The sequence below is a fragment of the Chrysemys picta genome, chromosome 8 (genome assembly GCF_011386835.1).
Source record: "Chrysemys picta bellii isolate R12L10 chromosome 8, ASM1138683v2, whole genome shotgun sequence".
NCBI classification, from domain to species: Eukaryota; Metazoa; Chordata; order Testudines; family Emydidae; genus Chrysemys; species Chrysemys picta.
Genome location: NC_088798.1, coordinates 34,134,719 through 34,155,004, shown reverse-complemented (window position 1 = coordinate 34,155,004; position 20,286 = coordinate 34,134,719). Strand labels below are relative to the sequence as shown.

At 38.2% G+C, this 20,286-nt stretch overlaps 1 protein-coding gene across 1 annotated transcript; it reads right to left on the bottom strand.

Moving 5' to 3' along the window:
- Positions 1–1,340: 1,340 nt before the first annotated feature.
- On the bottom strand, positions 1,341–19,172 carry DR1 (down-regulator of transcription 1). The gene is made up of 3 exons (XM_005311917.4): positions 18,115–19,172; positions 9,875–10,038; positions 1,341–3,523 (listed from the first exon to the last, which is right to left on the bottom strand). Exons 1-3 carry the CDS (start codon positions 18,332–18,334, stop codon positions 3,377–3,379), a joined length of 531 nt encoding a protein of 176 aa, XP_005311974.1. The 5' UTR covers positions 18,335–19,172; the 3' UTR covers positions 1,341–3,376.
- Positions 19,173–20,286: the final 1,114 nt, after the last annotated feature.

The window sequence follows — 20,286 nt, the reverse complement described above, 5'->3', positions numbered from 1 at the left end:
CACTTTTACAAAATCTGACATGCACAATCTACCTCTTGAGCTTTCGCCATTCCTAGAAATGTGATTTTTTTTTTAACGTATTAACAACAAACCTGTAACAAGCACTTCTGTACGAACACGAGACATTCAAATATACTTTTAAGGGGGATTCCAGCTTAAGATTTTTGTTTTTTTAAAAATTCACTGTTCATTTTATCCCAGAAAAGCAGTATTAAAAGGAACTACTTTATTCACCATGTAAAACGTCATGCATACACATTCCATTGGAGTGACAGAAAACAAGAGCTTTACTCAACTTCCATAACAGCCTTGAATTGAAAGCGTTACTCAGCAATGAATGTCTTCTGCTGAGATATATTGTGTCAGTTTAATGCTATGCCAAGCTTGAAAAGAATCTGCTACACATATGACAAGTGACTAGGTAGCAAATAACTTTGCTCCCTCTTTCTACTAGTTTCTTATAAGATTACCTTGAGAAAGTGTCACAGCCTCACATTTGGTACTGAAGTTAATTTCAAGTTTCACTCTTCCTGAACTGTATTTTGGATACTGAATAGAGAGCCTAATTCTGACATGAGAGAATGAAAAGTTGCCTATGGAACATTGAAGATTTATATTTGATGATAAGCTTAAAAAGAACAACTAATTTTTGTAATGTAACTTATTTGCAAAATTCTTTGCACCTTTTCTTTTCCCACTAGGACTGCACTGATTTCCTGACACACCTATTTATAATAGAGACTAAGTAGTGACATCTGATTTACTCACCAAACTTAAATTTATAATGTCTTATGCCTATTTATTATTTGTGTACCAGCATCAGTAGTATCATAGCTCTAGAAATAGCTTTGTCTTTGCCACCCAGCAGAAGGAGGCAAGACATAAATGCAGTAAGTCCTACAAAAATAATGGCTAGTGAATTTTTTAATTTGAACAAACAATAGAAATTTCTTCTCACCATAAAATTCTAAAAGATGTAATAAGTAATGTGTATTTGACTCTAGAGGTTTTGACTGTCCCTTTAGCACTGAAAAGCTGGAAATGTAGTTTTTAAACAAGTGAACCTGTTCACTTTACAAAAATGCAAATATTGCAAATAGGGAAAATATACTTCCTGGAAGGAGAGTCAACATGACAAAACAGAGATACTGTTTGCAAGTATATAATTAGCTCAACTGAGCAGGAATATCATACAGCAGATTTTGGGTAGCATTATCTTTGTCACAAAAATTGCTCACCAGTCAAAATGGCAGCAGGGCTTAAATAACCTTAAATTTCTTCCTTATAACATTGCAAATGCAGTGAAGAAAAGTGACTATTCAACATTAAATATAAAACCATTTAAAAAACACATCAGAATTTTATTGCTTGAAGAATACAGCATATGAAAAAAGCACAGGAACGTCCAAAGAAAAGGTCACAAGGAACCAAACATACTATCCCATACATACCAGATGCAGTAAAATGTTAACCTGAATTCTGCATCAGAAAAAACAAGTGTGAAATACCTAATTTTGTTTACTTAAAAGAAAAAGACTCATTTAAAATAGAAAGTGTAAGGTGTTACAGTACAAATTAGAAAAGCCAACACTGCACATTAACATTGTTTCACTAGACTAGATTTACTACCTTTGGTACTTAAGTCTTTACAGAAAACTACTTAGTCAAATCTTGTCCAACATATTTCATGAAAGTTTTTCAACTTAACATTCAACATACTAATCTTTACTTTTTGAGCCATCACTGCACGGATGCATTTAGAAAATGTGCAAGTTATTCAATATGTAACCTAACGACTCTAAAATTGAAATCAAAAGCCACTGGGCGATCCTTGCAGATCTGAATATATGCCAACTGTACTTGTTCAGATCTCTACTTAAAATGGGCACACTGTTTTCTGTTTATTTCGCTATGTAAACAGATTGCTGCACCCACAGCTTTTAGTCAAAAATTTTTACTAGAGAAACTTGTCAAGAGCATACTAAAAGAAAAGAGAGTGCATTCTTACACAGCTATCTGATCTGATCGTTTTCACTAGTATGCAAGTGGCTTTTCCATTCTGCTGGAAACAAGAGTACCAGAACATAGGCCAACATTTCTTCATTCAACATTAAAATTCTATAATGGACACAACTGTGGTGTATTTCTACACAAAGAACAGCTGCCCGTCCATTTATATAAACAGAATTTTCAAAGTCAACCTGACAAAAAGACTCCTTTCTCTTTCCTGATCCTTATCGTGCTGATTACTCTTGGGGCATACTTTCCTAACTAAACTTGGACAGAATCATTTGCACCTACTAACCTGTTTGAATGAAGAAAATGTTATTGTTTCACAAGGTAGCTGAGGAATCCATGGGTAACCTAGTCTGGAAAATGTTAACATTATGCTGACAACAATAACTAACTAATCAGGGTTAAATAAAAATCCCTCTTTTACTGAAACCAGGTTCATTAGCTTCAACTTTTGCCTTTGTAGGCTTGAACATTTAATAATTCCCAGTTAAGTCAATGGAACTAACACAATTCTGGTTCACCAAGTTCCAGCTTTACATGTGAACAATATGAACATGTCCGGACTACGCAAGTAATACCATCAATAACAGTTAACATTAAATTGGAGTGAAATAATAAGAATTATTAGTTCTCTACACTGGTCAGTCTTTGAAATGAAATATCCATTGGTTCAGGACTCTTCATAGATATCATAATAAAATCATGGGTTTATTATTTCACCCCTATACAAAAAAAAAGACAGAATTTCTACAACTCCTATTAAACATACCTTTTCCTAGCTTAGTGAAAATGTATCTTTTCAAATTTGTAACAAATGTGGTATTTGAGCACATATAATATTTATTGCCATATATATATATCCTCATTTTTAAAAGGACAAAGAATTCAGACTTTACTATGCTGACCTCTTTGCTTGTTTCCATTATGCAGATTAAGTGTCTACTGAACCACTCCCACCCCCCCAAAAAAGAAAAACAATTAAAAATTCTCTATGTAAGATTTTATAGTTTAGTTAAAAGGGAAGAGAAATGCAAATGTGGATTTAGAGCTTCTGTATAAATCTCACTATTTTATAAACTTGTTGTTTATTTTAACACTGTTTATTGATCAATGACGCACTGCTATCTAAAATTTCCATATACACCATTAAAAATCCAAAGTTGATATGATATTGAACCTTAAATCTTTAAGAGTTCAAAAAAAGACAGTTTTTACATGTACAGCACACAACAGCAGACATCCCTAGAATACCATGGCCAGTCCAAGATGCATACAAAATTACAGGTAAGCATTCATTTCACTGTTTTCATTGTGCAGGAAAGATATTTCTCAGTGGGAAGAGAAACTCAGCTGGTGAATTTCAGATATCATCTTCATCATCTTCATCCTGAGAGGATCCTGCCTGATTGGATGCACTGGCTGACGCAGCAGCAAGCTGTGCTTGTTGGGCTGCTTGTTGCATCTGTAGCCATTCCTGCTGGGCCAGTTCTGCTTGTTGCTGTCTAGCCTGAAGACAGACAAAAATTAAATTGTTAACAAAACCCAAGACTTCCAATATCCTTTTAAGGAATTAGTATAGCACACGGGCAAAGATTACATTAATGGTCTGGCAGAAACTGCAGGTGCAAAGTACAAGATTTATACCTAAAAATAATCACTGTACATAAAGGGTATTCAAAATACTGCAATGCTTTGCATTGATATTAACATTTTTTCTTCATGTTGGCATAACCTATTTTTATGGTATGCTGTACAATCGTCATTTGGAGCATTTATACTCAGAAAACCAAAGAGGTTGGGGTAATAAAAATGTACTTGAAAAAAACCCTCAATTTTGGGGGTTGCACAGGATCAGAGAGGCACCACTTTCAAATGAAAAATTAACCAGGAATGTTGCAGAGTGGCTAGAATTAGCATTAACAAGTCTTTCCACCACTTACCCACACTGCCTAGGAAATACTGACCAGGAAGTCCAGGCCTTACTTTAGGCAAGACATTATTAAAATGGTAGTTCTAACTAAGACATTTTAGACCTTAAATGCAGTGCACATGGATTAGGATGGTGCTAATACTTCACATGTTTAGAAACGAATTCACTCTGAATATATGTTTGTTACGTGTGTCCTAAACAAAGCATGAAATTAAATTAAAAGGAAAAATGGAGGGTGAGGAAAGTGAAACATGCACAATATGTTATAGTTTGGAAGTGTCAGAACTAGTGAAGTAATGTAACAATATTCTTATTTAATAAGGGCCTAACCTTTGCAGCTGAACCTAAATTCAGCCCTATCATCCTCCACCTCCCAACACCATCTTTGCTTCTTTCTGAAATAAGAGTATCAAAGATTTCACCATCTCCAAAAGATTGCTTGGTTTTGTTACATAAATATCAGGAATGTTAAGTCTAGTTTTGCTAGATGAATTTTCAAGATTCTCAGAAGTTTATTGTGAGTTAATTTTCCTCAATTCAAGGAGAGGGGATGTTTGACATTTGATAGGAAGTCTTTGTTAAATGATTGTTAGGTACTGAAGTTGAGAGTATAAAAAGTGCAAACAGAGTTTTATTAGAAGTCCCTTCTCCTCTCAACTGTCAGCTTTCACTTGCTTGTGATGTCATATTTTTTCTAGTACTTTAGTCACTATAGTCGCCTCCAAAAATAATTGGTCAACTGACCAGTCAAACATTGGCCAAATATTTTAAAGCACTAATTTATTAGAACAGTAATAACAGTAAGAAAAAATAGTAAGCCTTTATGGTCTCCAATCAGCTTAACCTTTGATAGACACTTATGCCTAATTACAACAACAACAAAAGTTCTTAACTGAGATATTTTAATTCAGAAAAATGCGGAACACAAATAAATGAAATTCTAAAAAATGAAAGAATGGTACAATGGTGCAATCAAAAAAGTAGGCCACTGCCTAAATCAGGGTATGCTTGCAGGAATATTTGAGACGATTTAACAGTTGTCATACAGGTGATTACTTGAACAGCTTGCCAAGTCCACTTAAAACCTGAATTTGCACTGTATAAAAAAAACAAAACAAAAAAACCACACAACCAGCAGAAAAAAATCTTTTGAAACAAAAATCAGGTCTTCTTTATAGATAAAGCAAAATAAAGCAAAAGCCCATTTTCCCCCTCCATATAGGACACTTTTAAAGTTAAGTTCACATTTCCATTCAAATCCCCTTTTCATTTTGAATTTTCCATAACTGGCCTATCAGGCAGAAATTTTCTGAACCTACTGTCTACCTAAGGATAATATTTTGGAACATTTCAGCAAGGACAATTCAGTCAGTCAATAAGAGTACAAAAAGATACTGGCCCTATTCCAAGAGTTGTGACAATTCTTTGAAAAGCTCTAGCACAAATGTGCTAGATTTAAAAAAAGTTGACATCTGCAAAGGAAATAACCCTCACTGAAAAGAGGCTTTAAATGTTTCAGTTAAAATTATTCATATGTAGTCACTAGGGTTTAAAGAGAATCAATGTATTCACAGTCGATACTCTGGTACACTTTTAGCCATTTTCACCAAAGTTCTAAACAAATGAAAGCAACACCTGAACACATTAGTAGTGGACATGTCTAAGATACACATTCAATGTGGCAGGGCTCCATAAGAGTCAGTGGCTCTACAGCAGTTTCTCTCAACCTTTCTGATACCAGGGACCAGCTTGCTGCCTTCCAAAACTGTGTCAGGGAGATCTCAGGGACCAGAAACACTGCTCCACAGGACTGTGCACCTTCTGCTGGACAGATAATTCTGGAACTATTAGGTGCCACCAAATTATACAACCACTTCTTTACATTCTTTTTCTTTTGAAAATACTAGGAAACTCCATAAGGTTGCACGGCTAAGAACTCAGTCAGGAATTGCCAGAGTTAAGGTGTCCTTAATTTTAAATCTGCCTCCTCATGCCATAATGCAGTATGTCAGTCTTTTAATTGCACAAATCAAGTCACTTCTCAAATATTACAACATAATTTTTTTCCCTACAAACTTCAACCTAACGTTCACAATGAATGAGGATGCCTCTTGATTTGGATTTATTCATTCATTAAGGAAGTTACTTTTACAAATAAAGGAAAACTAGGGCCCTGATCTTACCAACACTTATACACATACATAATTTCTCAGGTGTGTAGATGAATATTTTAAGAATTGTGATTGTCATTTAAGCAGCCAGTATTCCTTCTGCATATAACCACTGGTAAATTCTGGATTATCAATAGGACTAATCACATGCATAAGTATTTGCAGGACTGGAGTGCAAATACAGCACTTGTTCCAACAATACATACACAAACTACTTTGATATATTGTTGAATAAAATAAAATGCACTGTTTTAGAATCAGATCAGAGATTTTTTGTACAATATCAAATGAGGACCATTTTAAGTTTCATTTATTGATCCAATACACAGACTAGTGCAACTTGAATGCACTAACAATTTTATAATGCATTTTTTATTAATCTCTAATAATTAAAAAATTAAATGCATACCTTCAGAGGACAGTGTCTACTAGATTAAACAATTTTAAAGTAGGTCAAAAATCAGGTCTAAATTGATAATACCTCTTTAAATGAAATGTCAGTTAATTATTTTAATTCCTCATTGTTTATATTACTCTCTCAGGAGTGTAAGAATATCCCTATCCCACCCATCCTCTACTTCTTTTGACCTGTGTAGAGTGCAGTTTTATTTAAGTTATCCACATTAAACTTCATTGCATTAAGCTTAAAAGAAAATAAAAACTTAAACTAACCAGTTTGTTATAAAACCAAACACTGCTTCTGCAGCAGCCACATTGGCTTTTTTACTCTTAGCATGAAGGGGGGAAAAAGTATCTATATGTTAACTTATCACAGGACTATACCATTACATGTGTTAGCCGTGTGATAAATTTCCAAAGCTGGTGAAAACTTCAATTGTCTCATCATCATCATCTATTTAGCTATAATGTACTTGGCACTTTACAACATACAAAAATAAACTTTATCTGGGTTTTAGCATTACGTGAGTTTCAGTAAGGCCAGTGAGGAGAAGGTTGCAACTAAGATGTGAGATCACAAGGACCTGAATAAGCATTTTCACCATGGGAACAGAAAGAAAGGAAAGGATGCAGAGGACAAAAAAAGCAATATGATTTGCATATGGCCAGGATATAAGTGGTGTAAGAGGGAGGTGTTGTAGATGATTGCCACATTACGAGTCTGGCAGAATAGCGGTGGTATCAATAGTAACAGAATGGGAGAAGAGAAGACTGTTTAGGAAGATAAATAATCAAATTTAGTCTTAGCCACTTACACTTGAATTATCTGCAAACCATCTCAGAGGAAGTGCTGGGAAGAAAGGCTGAGTTGCAGGACCTTGTCTCACATTAGGTCAGGCATGGAGAAATATATTTGAATTATCATCATCTTAGAGTTCATAGTAAATCAACATGATTATACAGTGTCACTCAAGGGTAAAGGGAAAACAGCTGGGGAGACACGTTAGAGATTTAGCATTGTTGTGACAAACAAACTACCAGAGAGATGGAAATTACCCTTTTCCCCCATGAAATGATGGAGCCAAAACCAAGAAAGACATTTAAACTGAAATGATTAAGACATAAGATGAGTTACACCTAGCAAGGGACATAAAAGGCAATAAAAAGAGGTACTACAAATACATAGGGAGAAAGAGACGAAGGAAGATGTAGGTTCTCCCTTAGTGGGGAAGGAGAGCTAATAATGGATGACATCAAGGAGGCTGGGGTGTTCCCTATTTTGCTTCAGTCTTGGCTAAAATATTAAGTTGTGACTAGAAAATTAATATTAACAAGAATGGGGAAGGAACAAGCTAGAACAAGGAAAGAACAGGTTAAAATAGTTAGATAAGTTAAATATTTTTAAGTCGGCAGCGGCCAATGAAACTCACCTGAGGGTATCTAAAAACTAACTGAAAATCTCAACCATTAGCAATTATTTGTGAGAACTCATGGAAGATGGTGAGGTCCCAGAGGACTGGAGAAGAAACAACATTGTTCCTAATTTTAAAGATAGGAACTAAAAGGACATGGAGAATTATAGACCAGTCAGCCTAACTTTGAGACCTGGAAGATACTGGAACAAATTATTAAACTATAATTTGCAAGCATGTAAAGGATAAAATAAGTAAAACTGAACATGAATTTGTCATGAACAAATCATGACAAATCAACCTAATTTCCTTCTGTTATGGGATTACTGGCCTAATGAATGGGTGGAAGCCGTAGATGTGACATATCTTGATTTTAGTAAGGCTTTTGACACAGTCCACCTGACATTCTTATAAGCAAACTAGCAAAATGTGGTCTAAATGCAATTATTATAAGGTGTGTGAACAACTGGTTGAAAGACCCTACTCAAAGAGTAATTGTCAACGATTTGCTATCAGACTGGGGGGACTCACAGGGGTTTGTCTCAGGTCTTGTACTATTCAACATTTTCATCAATGACTTGGATAATGGACTGGAGAGTATGCTTATAAAATGTGCAGAGCACACTAAACTGGTAGGGGTTGCTAGCACTTTGGAGGACAGGATTAGAATACAAAACAATCTTGATAAATTGAAGAATTGGTCTGAAATCAACAAGATAAAATTCAATAAAGATAAGTGGAAAGTACTACACCTAGGAAGGAAAAAAGCAAACACACAATTACAAAATGGGAAATAATTGGCTAGGTGGTAGCACTGTTGAAAAGGATCTGGGGGTTATAATGGATCACAAATTAAACATGAGTCAACAACATGATGCAGTTGCAAAAAAAAAAAGATATATTAACAGAGTGTCATATACAAAAGACAGAAGGTAACTGTCCTGTTCTACTTAGCACTAGGGAGGCCTCAGCTGGAGTATTCTGTCCAGTTCTGGGTGCAATGCTTTAGGAAAGAAATGGATAAACTGGAGAGAGTCCAGAGTAGAGCAACAAAAGTGATAGCAGGTTTAAGACCTATGAGGAAAGGTCAAAAAAAATTGGGCATGTTTAGTCTTGAGAAAAGACAACTCAGAGGGGACCTAATAGCCTTAACATATTTGAAGACTGTTGTTATAAAAATTGGTCTAAAGGTTGGACAAGAAGTAACGGACTAATCTGCAGCAAAGGATATTTAGGTTAGATATTAAGAAAAACTTTCTAATTATAAGGGTAGTTAAGTTCTGGAATACGTTTCTAAGAGAGGTTGTGGAATCCCTGTCTTTGGTGGTTTCTAAGGACATGTGTCTGAGATGGCCTATGTACACATGACCCTGCCGCATCGCAGGAGGATGGATTAGATGACCTCTCAAAGTCTCTTCCAGCACTACATTTCTATGATTATAGTTCACAGAAATTGATCATTTTCTAAAATATTAGTTGCCATTTCCCTTCATATATACAATTGGACTAAAGAAAATCTGGTAATACAAGTAAAGGAATTCAAAAAGTAGTTGAAAATAATTTTTTAAAACTCCAACATTTGTAAAAGTTTCTGTAAAATAGAAATACATGATTGAGTGGCATGGCTTTGATATCACCAGTGGTAAAGTAATACATTCATTTAAAACTCAGACTAATAAAACGTACACATTTCTATACAATGTCTCTGGCGTGTCAGATCACAGAAGTAACAAAGAAAATTCAGCATCTTATTTATCCATTTGCATTTCTTGCCAGATATATTAACTTTGCAAGGTCAGATTCAGTAAAATCTTTCATGGCCATGGAATCCATAGAACAGGGGATTCTTCTGGACTTATGCATGTTTCTGTGGCACTAAATCAGGGAGTGTCTAGTTCATTCAACCTCACATTAGATTTCTTAGTCAGAAATATTGCCTCACTCACTTTTGCAAATAATTCCTGTTGCTGCCTTAGAAGTTCTTCTTCAGGAATGCCAAGATTTTCCAAACGAGAACTGGCCTTTCTTCTTTTTAGTGCTACTGTTTTGCACTCTTGTAAGACTTCTTTTACCTCACTGATATAGGAGCCAAAACCCAAGCTTTCTAGTGCTGCAAAAAAGAAAACATGTTGATCAATTAGCATAACTAAAATTTGTAGTCACATCAAAACAATTTCCTGTAATAAGATACCAACTTGTTCTGTCCTATAGATTCCTTATTTAAAGCGACCCACAACCGTTTTTTTTTTAATTTGCATCTTTTTACTCTTCTGTAGTGCATAAAGGCCTAAGCGAGAGATTTTTAAACTGAGGGGCACAGAGGAACATTTGGGGGGCAAGCGGTGTCCCCAGGCGGCTGGGACTTGAGAAGGGAGCACTACCTCCAGCCCCCTGACTCACATCAACAAGCCATCCAGCCTGTGGGTCAGTGTCAACATCCACTGATGCTGTGCTGATTTCTGCTCCTGGCAGCCTCTGTGCCCAGTGCTGGCTCCGCCCCCAGAGACTGTCACACATGCCTTCCCACACCCTGAAAACTTAAGGGGCAGGTATAGGGTGAGCAGATGTCCCGATTTTATAGGGACAGTCCCGATTTTTGGGTCTTTTTTTTAATATAGGCTCCTATTACTCCCCAACCCCGTCCCGATTTTTCACACTTGCTGTCTGGTCACCCTAGGCAGGTATTGTGTCTATATTTCTCTGGGTTGGGGCAGCACAAACAAAAATTATAACTCGGGATAGGGGGAAAGAAGGGGAAGGGGCTCAGCTTCAAAAGTTTGAAAACCACTGGCCTAAGTCATATTCCCCTACTCCCTTCCTGCAGCAAAAGTGCACTGTCTTAAATCTTCAAAACTTGAGACTATCAAGTGTGGTCTTCTCTGGTTTTGCTGGTACTTTTAAATTTCTTAGCTATATTTGGTGAGGGAACTAGTCAGAGAAAAACAGCAAGACAAGGAGACAGTTTAATTTCTTAGTTATAAATTTAAAATAATTTCATATAAACCAGACAAATGAATGGAACCAGTGCCATATTTCCCATTTTGCTTAAGAACAGATATATGGTAACATGTACCATACACACCACATCTGCCCAAAGTCCCATCCTTCTCCCATTTAAGCATAATGGACCAACCAGAAAAGTACATTTTCTTAATAGGCTGAAGTTAGCACCGATATGCAACAACTTGGCCATTTCAGGAAAGAAAGGATTGCTAATTTCAGACCCCACCCCCAATGTAAATAATAGTTGCATACCTAGTTGCAATTCAGTAACTGTCCTCCAACCCTCCCTAAAACTCTAAGACACTATTCCATCTTGTAGCATAGCTGGGACCTAATCATGGTTTTAATAGTCTCCACAAAATATACAACAGGTTGGATAGACAGCATCAGGGAACAACTGTTGTAACCAGGTTCCTAAAAGTTGTTTTACGGTAGACATGATCCAACTCTTGTCCACATTGAGCTTTGAACCATGCTTTAAAGTAGTTTGAACTACTGGAAAAAGGGGTTCTGGATACACTGGTTTCAAACATTATTCAGCTAGCCACTGAAAATAGGATGAAAGCTACAGAAATATTTTTAAGAACTTGCCTCTGTACTACAGAGAGCATCTGTCTTTAGATTGCTAAATTGGTCTGCAGCCATGGGCTCCTTAAGGACTCTTCAATGCTATTAGATGCCCAAACAGCAGCAGTAACAACCATCTATTACTAGCCAGAAAATTAAACCCCATTTTAGCAGACAGTGATTGATTCATTAGGGACCTCTATGCTTGATTATTGCACCACATATCTAGGAATGAAGTCAAACCCAGAAAAAGCTCCCTGAGGTATAAAACACATCTGCTTTACAAAGACCCTCCCCGTTATCACCTCCACCCTAGCATTCTGCTCTCAGACTCTATTCTGGATCCTAGTCTGTTTTAGACTAATCCCATTGAGGGTTTTGAGTACCAAGACACCTGAGAGATTGCCTCTCAGCTCCATGAGCATCTACAACAGCAACATTCCAGTGAACAAAGAAACAGATGACAAATGAACAGTGGGCTTGGAAGTGAGAGAGATAGACCAGCTGTTGGGAAAGATCTTATATTTGATGAGAAGAATGACTATGGACCTCTCCACTTTCAAAAGTCAGTGTAAAACTAATTTCTTCAATTTACTGGGAGAAAGCTTAGTGCTTCACACACACAAAAGGTCTCCGATTAATTAAACTAGGAAGATAGATTATCTGTTTTTAATATACTTTGGAAGCATTACAAAACTACTGTAATGGTGGCCACATAAGTACCTGGATAAATAGCCCCCGACTTGAATTTTATTTTTAAAAAAATAAGAGGAAAAGGTATGGTCCTTTCTTTACCAGACAAAAAGTGTTTGAAAACTAATTTTAAGCAACAGTTAAAGAAATGTACTTGTTTGTCTTATTAAGTTATTAGTAAAATCTTTGATTATTAAAAAATGAAAATTGTAAAAACAGAATTTACTTGTGACATGCTCTAGTTATTTTGTACATTTTGCAAATCTTAGACAATGAAAATCCATAAAGTCAGTCTTCCTTTTGTTTATTGTCAGTTTCACTTTTAAACTGGCAAATTTAGTTGACTGCATCTTTTATCTAAATTTAATTTTTTAATAAAGTTTATATTCTGTTTTCAAAATTGGTTTTAAAGCCTATTGTAGAAAAGGCCAACTGACATACCAGTATTACTTTATCACTGACAAATATTTTCTGATGAAGTTAATGGCACAGCCTTCAACAGCTTTGTTATTAGTATTTGCACATGTAGATATCAGCGCTCTGACCTATTTGGTTTACTTTAAATGCTACAGGTTTAATATCTACCAGATGTCTTAGTTTCAAAGCCAAGCAAACAGGTTTGACATTCTATTTCTAGCAAATAATAAAGTTTCCATAAATCACCAGATTTTAAAATTTGAATGCACTAATTTTAGTTTATTACTTATTCTTAATATTTGTATTGCACTAGCACCTACAGTCTCAACTGAAGTACAAACAGAGAGAGACAGTCAGGATACATCTACACAGCATTTTGGAGACAGCCTCTGAGCCCAGGTTGACAGAACTGGGTAAGTGGGGCTCACACTAATGCTCTAAAAACAGCTGCATATACAGCACTTTGAAGTTGCAGCTCAGGCTGGAGCTCAGGTTCTGAATCCCATTACCTAAGTTTTGAATTTGCCAAAGAAACCTTGGCTCCCATTATGAAAAACTATGCAACCAAGACAGAACAGGTAACATGCATGAGTTTTTGATTTTGTGATGCCAGTTTTGGTCTGAATATGCAATGTATGACTTCATGCTTCTCTTGGTGGTATGTGCCAGATCTGGTTAATATACCGAGACCTGGAGGAAGCTTTAGGCCCAGTTTTGTCATAACTCACTAATACAATTACGGTCAGTCACCATGAATACCTCACCATAGGGACAAGTATCAGAGGGGTAGCTGTGTTAGTCTGGATCCGTAAAAAGCAACAGAGAGTCCTGTGACATCTTTAAGACTAACAGATGTATTGGAGCATAAGCTTTCGTGGGTGAATACCTACTTCGTCAGACGCATGCATATTGCACCCACGAAAGCTTATGCTCCAATACATCTGTTTGTCTTAAAGATGTCACAGGACTCTGTTGCTTTACACCATAGGGAGAATGCCTGCTATTCTTAAAAAAGTGTAAAGGTCAATATCTTCAAAAAGCCATGTCTGTAGGCTAGAGTTTTTGTCAATTAGAGCCCATTCTCAAACTTTGTTTTCTTTTAAGGGAATATGATTCAGAAGGCTGTGGTTTTGATGTTTCAAGTGCACTTGAACACCGGTGGTAGCCTATGTAGACTGCAGTCTGACTTAAGAATTATCTACTGGTTTTAGAGTGGTGTCTGATGGCCATTTTTGGTCATGTTGGACATCTCAGCAACATTTAAGTGACCAAAGCTTGTTGTTTCAGTGACTAAGATTACTGGTGTGTCCAGATTTGCCCTCCTGTCATATACAGAAAATAGCAGTCAATTTGCAGTGATTGATAGACAATTTAGATCACGTCCCCTTCAGAGATTTGTCAGGTGACTCATTTTATTGAATTATACAAAAAAGCCTCGTAAAGAGCTCATTACTGATACTCTACCTGTTCAGAAAACTGATAACTAACTCTCGTCCCCTGTGGCCTTTAAGTTTGGCCTCTGCTCCACAGATACAATTGAATTGTTCTGCCAACTAGAGGGGTAAGAGATGTCTCAGAATCAACCCTGGAATCTTACTGTTGATTAGAGATAGTCTATGTAAAAGGTTCACTCTTAGTCTTTTCTGTGTCTGCACGTTGAAAGAACTCTTTCAGAAGAGTGAGTTTGAGAGTCTCAGCATCAATTTTGACCAGTTTGGATCTGAGGCAATTTAGTTGTGGAGCCGTATTCTTTATGGTGGTTTTTATTTTACAGTTGTATTATGTAATGGGTAGGATATGTGATAATACAAGGTACCTTGTGCATAGTGCCTGTTTGAAAGTTTGTATTTTATTTTAAAAATATTAAATATTTTGTATTTTAATCAATGTCTTAAGTATTTTATTAAATCTAAAGAAATATAATAAAGAATACATCATCATGTGTGGGCTTGCATTTTACATACTACTTATGCAATGCATTATTTAGAATAAGAAATACAACAATGAAATCTTCCAAATAAGTGTTTTTTCTAGGCTAGGTAGAAACTTGAATACTTTTAAATGTATCCTGTTATTCAACAAAACAACTATATTTTACCACAGCATACTGAAATTAAGAGAGATTATACTGTCAATATTGAGTACAATAGCATGTAAAGCAAATAGCATATCTGCCATTGACTTCAGTGGGGCTCTGAGCAACAACAGGGATCAGCCGACATAGATCCAGTTGCACAGGGGTTCTCAAACTTCATTGCATCATGACGCCCTTCTCACAACAAAAATTACTACATGACTCCAGGGGCCGGGGGACTAAAGCCTGAGCCCAACCGCCCCGGGCTGGGGGGCAAAGCCCAAGGGCTTCAGCTTCAAGCAGAGGGCCTGTAACCTGACCCCACTGCCCAGGGCTGAAGCCCTGCGTGGTGGGGCTCAGGCTTCAGTCCCAGGCGTCAGCAAGTCTCAGCCAGCCCTGGTAACCCCATTAAAATGGGGTCAAGACCCAATTTGGGGTCCCGACCCACAGTTTGAGAACCGCTGCAGTTGCAGGATCTTGCTTTAAAAACTAAATCAGAACTTCCATTAATTGAAAGAAACAGATTAAAATTGCTTTGGGCAAGGAATCATACCAAAAGCTAGTAGTGTTCCATTAAACTTCAGAAAGGAGACTTCAAAAAAGAGGAGGAAATTAATTAATAAAGACATTAAAATCGAAAGTAAATACATTAGAATCGTTAGACTCAATGGAAGCCACTTAAAAATACCATAACAAAGTCATGGGCATCTAAACAAAAAGGACCTAAACAAAAAAATAGTTCAATTACAAGATGGCAATGCACAAGATGTTACTTGAACCAAATTGGTATCTTTCAGAAAATGCAAATCTAACCCCAGTAAAGCCAACAGAAAGAAAGCATGAACTATGGCAGGGAAAATTAGTAGAGTATAAGGGATTCTGAAGAGCAAATGGTCAAAGTCATAAAAAAAAGCTACAAGGAATTCTTTAAATATATATGAACCAGAAAGGTTACAGAAGAAATGGTGATCTTCTAAAATACCATATAGCAATTCAAATTTAAAAAAAGCAGAGAAGCTAAATTATTTATTTTTTTAAATTTTTTCCCACAAAGGATGTTGGTGATACCTACCCTAGACGTACTCTTTTCAGGTATTCAACTGACATACTGATGTGTCAAAAAAAGGTAGTGCAGAAACAAGAGCCATATAGTATGGACCATGATCTCTGAAAGAATGTAAGAATGAATGGGCTGAGCTGCCAATAAAAAGATGTAATCTCTCATTGAGATTATCTACTATACTGGTGCTCTGGAAAGTAGCAAATTTTAAACAAGTAGGGGCGATCCTGGGAATACCCAACCAGTAAGGCTCATTTAAGTTCCAAGTAAATTGATTTAAGTGACAATTATAAAAATCTAGATGAATATGACAGAAAGAGCAAACTGCAGCTTACTTACTAAAAAATTGAGCATATCAAAGAAATATTTCCTTTAGTATATTGATAAAATAGTGGGCAAAGGAGAACTTACTGAAATGTATTTGAACTTTCAGGAAGCGTTTGACAAAGTCATTGTAGACAACTTAAAGATAGTAGTCAAAAAAAGCAAAATAAGTTTTAGAATACAGGAATGGGATAGAAATATTTAAAGTTATATGCACCACATAAATCAAATAATTTTCTTTAAAATAGTGATATTAACCCTCATGCTTCAAGAAATCACCTGATATGGTACTAATTCCTTCCTAACCTATGTATTTCTGAAGGATAATAAGGATAGCAATGAAGGTAGACGCAGAATATAAAATTTTATGACAGTAACATCCTCCTTACCACATTTGACCATATAAATGGATAAACATCAACATTCATTTAACAAAATGTGATTAACACTGACAACCTGGAATTCAAGAAGAGCTTTATATAAAAAATTAGAACTTTGAACATACTAGCAATTATAACTTGACAAAATATTTGTTAGTAGACAACACATGACAGATACAGTTTGTCTGTGGTAATCATTTCACTTTTTAAAGTCTGAGTTTGAGAGGATTTTTAAGAAGCAATTTTACTGCAAGGCACCATTTTCTTAAAATGTTAACTATAACAAAAGTTTACATATGGTTCATATTTTCTTATACTGCTCTTTATTATAAGTCATAATAACCAGAGCTTGAAAAATCCACTTATATATAGCAAATAGGAAACTTTTTCTGGTGAGTGGAGTTAGCATACCTCATCAAAGTCTGCAGAATCTAATTAATTGAGCATTTAGTACTTATAGTTTCAAAAACAACTTTCCATGTGAACTGATACAGACTAATGCTGGATTGTTTTCCTGAGCCTCAAGTTCTACTGCTTATGCTGCTATTCACTGACTTGCCAAGCAGCTGAGTAAAACTAAAACTCTGATCACTTTCACTACTACCTTAATTCACAACTTTGTGGGCAGCAATGAAACTGTCAAGAATTGTGGCAGCTTTCTCAAGTATCTGAGAAAAATGAACATGATTCTTGATAGGAGCAGCCCATGTGGCTTTCAGAAGCAGCTGTGGAAGTAACCCAAGTCATTAGTTTCATTTTGTTACTGCTTGAGAAAACTATGAGCAGCAGTGTCAGGCACTGGTTCTATTCACAGTGAAGGAACTCACAAAAAAGAAGGCTGGAGAGACCTAGAATAGCAGATACTCACCAAAATCAGGAGGCTCCGAGATTCGAGAGAGAACAAAAAAAGAACCAGAAAACTTTTCCATCAAGCAGCCACAGAAGGTGGGAGCCAACAGCCAGAATAGGGTGCAATGGCATATTTTTAAATGTACACACCTATTACACCAGAACTGATACAAAAGATGAAGCCACAAAGCAAGTCCAGGAACAGTTTGGTAGGAATCCCAGTACCTTTCTTCTTACATCAGCTAGGGGATTGGTTTATCATCAGGGGTAAGAGCCTGGAACTCTCTCGTAAAGCCCACCTTCCATCCCCATCTTATATAGCGTATCAGCCTCTCATTTGCAAGTGCTTAGTATTTTATTTTATTTCTGTAAGAAACAGGGAAGTAATCTGCACAACCACCCTGAGAGATAGTCCTCATTTCACAGGTATGGAAACTGAAGCACAGAAATATAAGTGACTCACCCAAAGTCACACAGGAAGAGAACAAGGGCAGGAACTGAAAACTCCTGCCCCCTTCACCACAAAAGTAGCCTCCCTCTTGCAATGCAAGGCAACAAATAATCTTACTCATGTTCTTAAAAATATTGACTTTTTCTGCCAGTACTTTTAGAGAAATAAATTGTAGGGTCATAGACCTAAAGAAGAGTTCTGTGTTGTTGGAAAGCTTGCCTCTCTCACCAACAGCAGTTAGCCAACTAAAAAAATATTACCTCACCCACCCTCTCTCTCTATTATCCCGAGACCGACATGGCTACAACAACACCGCATTAAATGAAATGGTCTGTCATCTACCAGACGACTGCCCCCGAGGCACTCACCTTGTATGACATGCTCTGGGGAGATGGTTTTCTTCTCAGACTTGTTACAGATCTCATTGGCCTCCGAGGAGATGAGGTGGATGAATTCAGTGCAGCAGTTCACGACCAGCTCCCGGGCATCATTAGCCACCCGGACATTGGGGAGAGTTTCTTTGATCATCTTGTTAATAGCAGCTCTAGGGATGGTGAGGTCGTCGTCGTTTCCAGACGACGAAGCCATTATATTTCACACTCACTCTCCGAGACTCTTTGAACTCAGATCTTCAGATCCAGAGCAAGACCCACAGGGCACCAGAGACCCGCTGCTCAGGGAGACCCGGGGCGGTGTTGCCGGGGCAGGTACCAAGCAGGGGATGAGAGCAGGTGCTGTGAGTCTGCGGGCTGGAGGACGCTGGGTGCGGGGCGGGTGCTGAGGGGACCGCGCGCTGGGAGAGAAAGGGAGGGATCAGATTCACGCCCGAAGGCGGGAGAGCGCTAGCGGGGGCCGGCGCGGGGCCCGCTGCCAGCTCCCCAGAGCCGGTGCCAGGAGCTTGGGAGCAGCCGTGGGAGGCGCTGCCCGGAGTTCAGGGCTCCCTCGGCTACAGCCTCCGCCACATCCTTCACGCGCCGCCGCCGGGTAGTCGTGCCATACTGGCCGCCGCCTTGTGAACGGGAGCCGCAGGAAGCCGTCCGAAAAGCCCGCGCACGGCTCGGCTCCGGCTCTGCACTCACCCAGCGGCGGCCGTTCCCTCAGAACCGAGAGCGGCCGGGAGGGGGAAACGAGCCAGCGAGGAGCACAACCAGCGACCAGCGCCACTTCCGCCGGAAGCCGTCCTCTGACACTTCCGCTTCCGGGACCCCATTCCCCGGAAAGCGCTCTGGCACAAGCCCCGCGCCCACCCTGGGGCACGCACACCCCGCGCTCCCCCCGCCCAGCCGGGCTTCGGAATCTGAAGTGGGGCAGCACTGGGCGGACGGCGCTGGAGCAAAGGGGCAAGGCTGGGTCCGCGTGCTCACTAGCCTCGTGGCGCTGCTGTGTACGCAGCCCAGGCAGCGGTGCCTGCCCAGGGCGGGGGGGCGCACACGTGCAGCCGGCGCGATGCGCCCTGTGTTACCTCTGGGGCCTTTCTTCTCTAGCAGAAAAGGTGGGTTTTAATGTGGTGGACAAGACGTGGTGAAGGCCCCTGTGGACCAGGCGGGGGTAGTTTAACACACATGAGCAGGAACTACCCCTGCCTTGTCTGCATGCGGATTGTACTGTTTGTTACCACTTCCATGTGCGCTGACATGTGCTAAAACCCATCTTTTTTCCCAGTGTGGGCACACCTTTACTCGTTAACAGTGTCCGTAGCTCGGGCTACAGCAGGCCCTACTTCACTGTCTGCAGTACATCTCCAAAAGGTGACAAGACATGATAATTTGTTTTCCTTGCATTCAGTGTTGTGACCTGACTAGGAGACTGGTGTGCATGGTCAATACCTTCAGAATAGTTTGCTTCTCCCGGTACTTTATAGGCATCAGCAAGAGCTTGATATTACTATAGTTTTTCAGGACTTACAATGAAAAATGCCTTTCAAAATAAATTCAATCCTCTTAAAAATAAGAATAACCTATTTTGATATCTATGTTAGTAGTTTCAAGGTTGTAGTTTGATGCAGCAGGCAGTGTTCTGTGTCTAAGTTTGGGCCATTTGACTAACCCACATTGCTACACAATCTCAATTTAACCTAGTGGTTTGATTGTTGTTCTACTTTTAGTCCCACAGCTCCAACATTTATTTTTATCCCCAATGTGATACCATCAGCAATTCCGTATTTTAGGTCTACTATTTCAGCAAATAGGAGAGAGTTTCCCACCCTGTAATATCTGATGTATTGCTTAGAAATAGTTAATCAGGAATGACTAATCTGGAATGACTTCCCAGGTAACAAGCCTTTAACTGCAGACCTGTTGGTGGATTCATCAGCAGGTACTACAGTAAACCTAGATTTCAATATGCATTTCTGAGACACTTTGCAGTTGTCTTTATAAAACTTTTCAGTCACTGTTAATACAGTTTGACTCATCTTTAAGACAATTTTTAGCCATCAAGTTGCACAGTATTCTATGTCAGACAAATGATATGTTGACTTTAGAAAGCTGAATAAGATGGCAACTTCTGGTTCTCTTTGTTGCATTTTATTGAGCAATCAA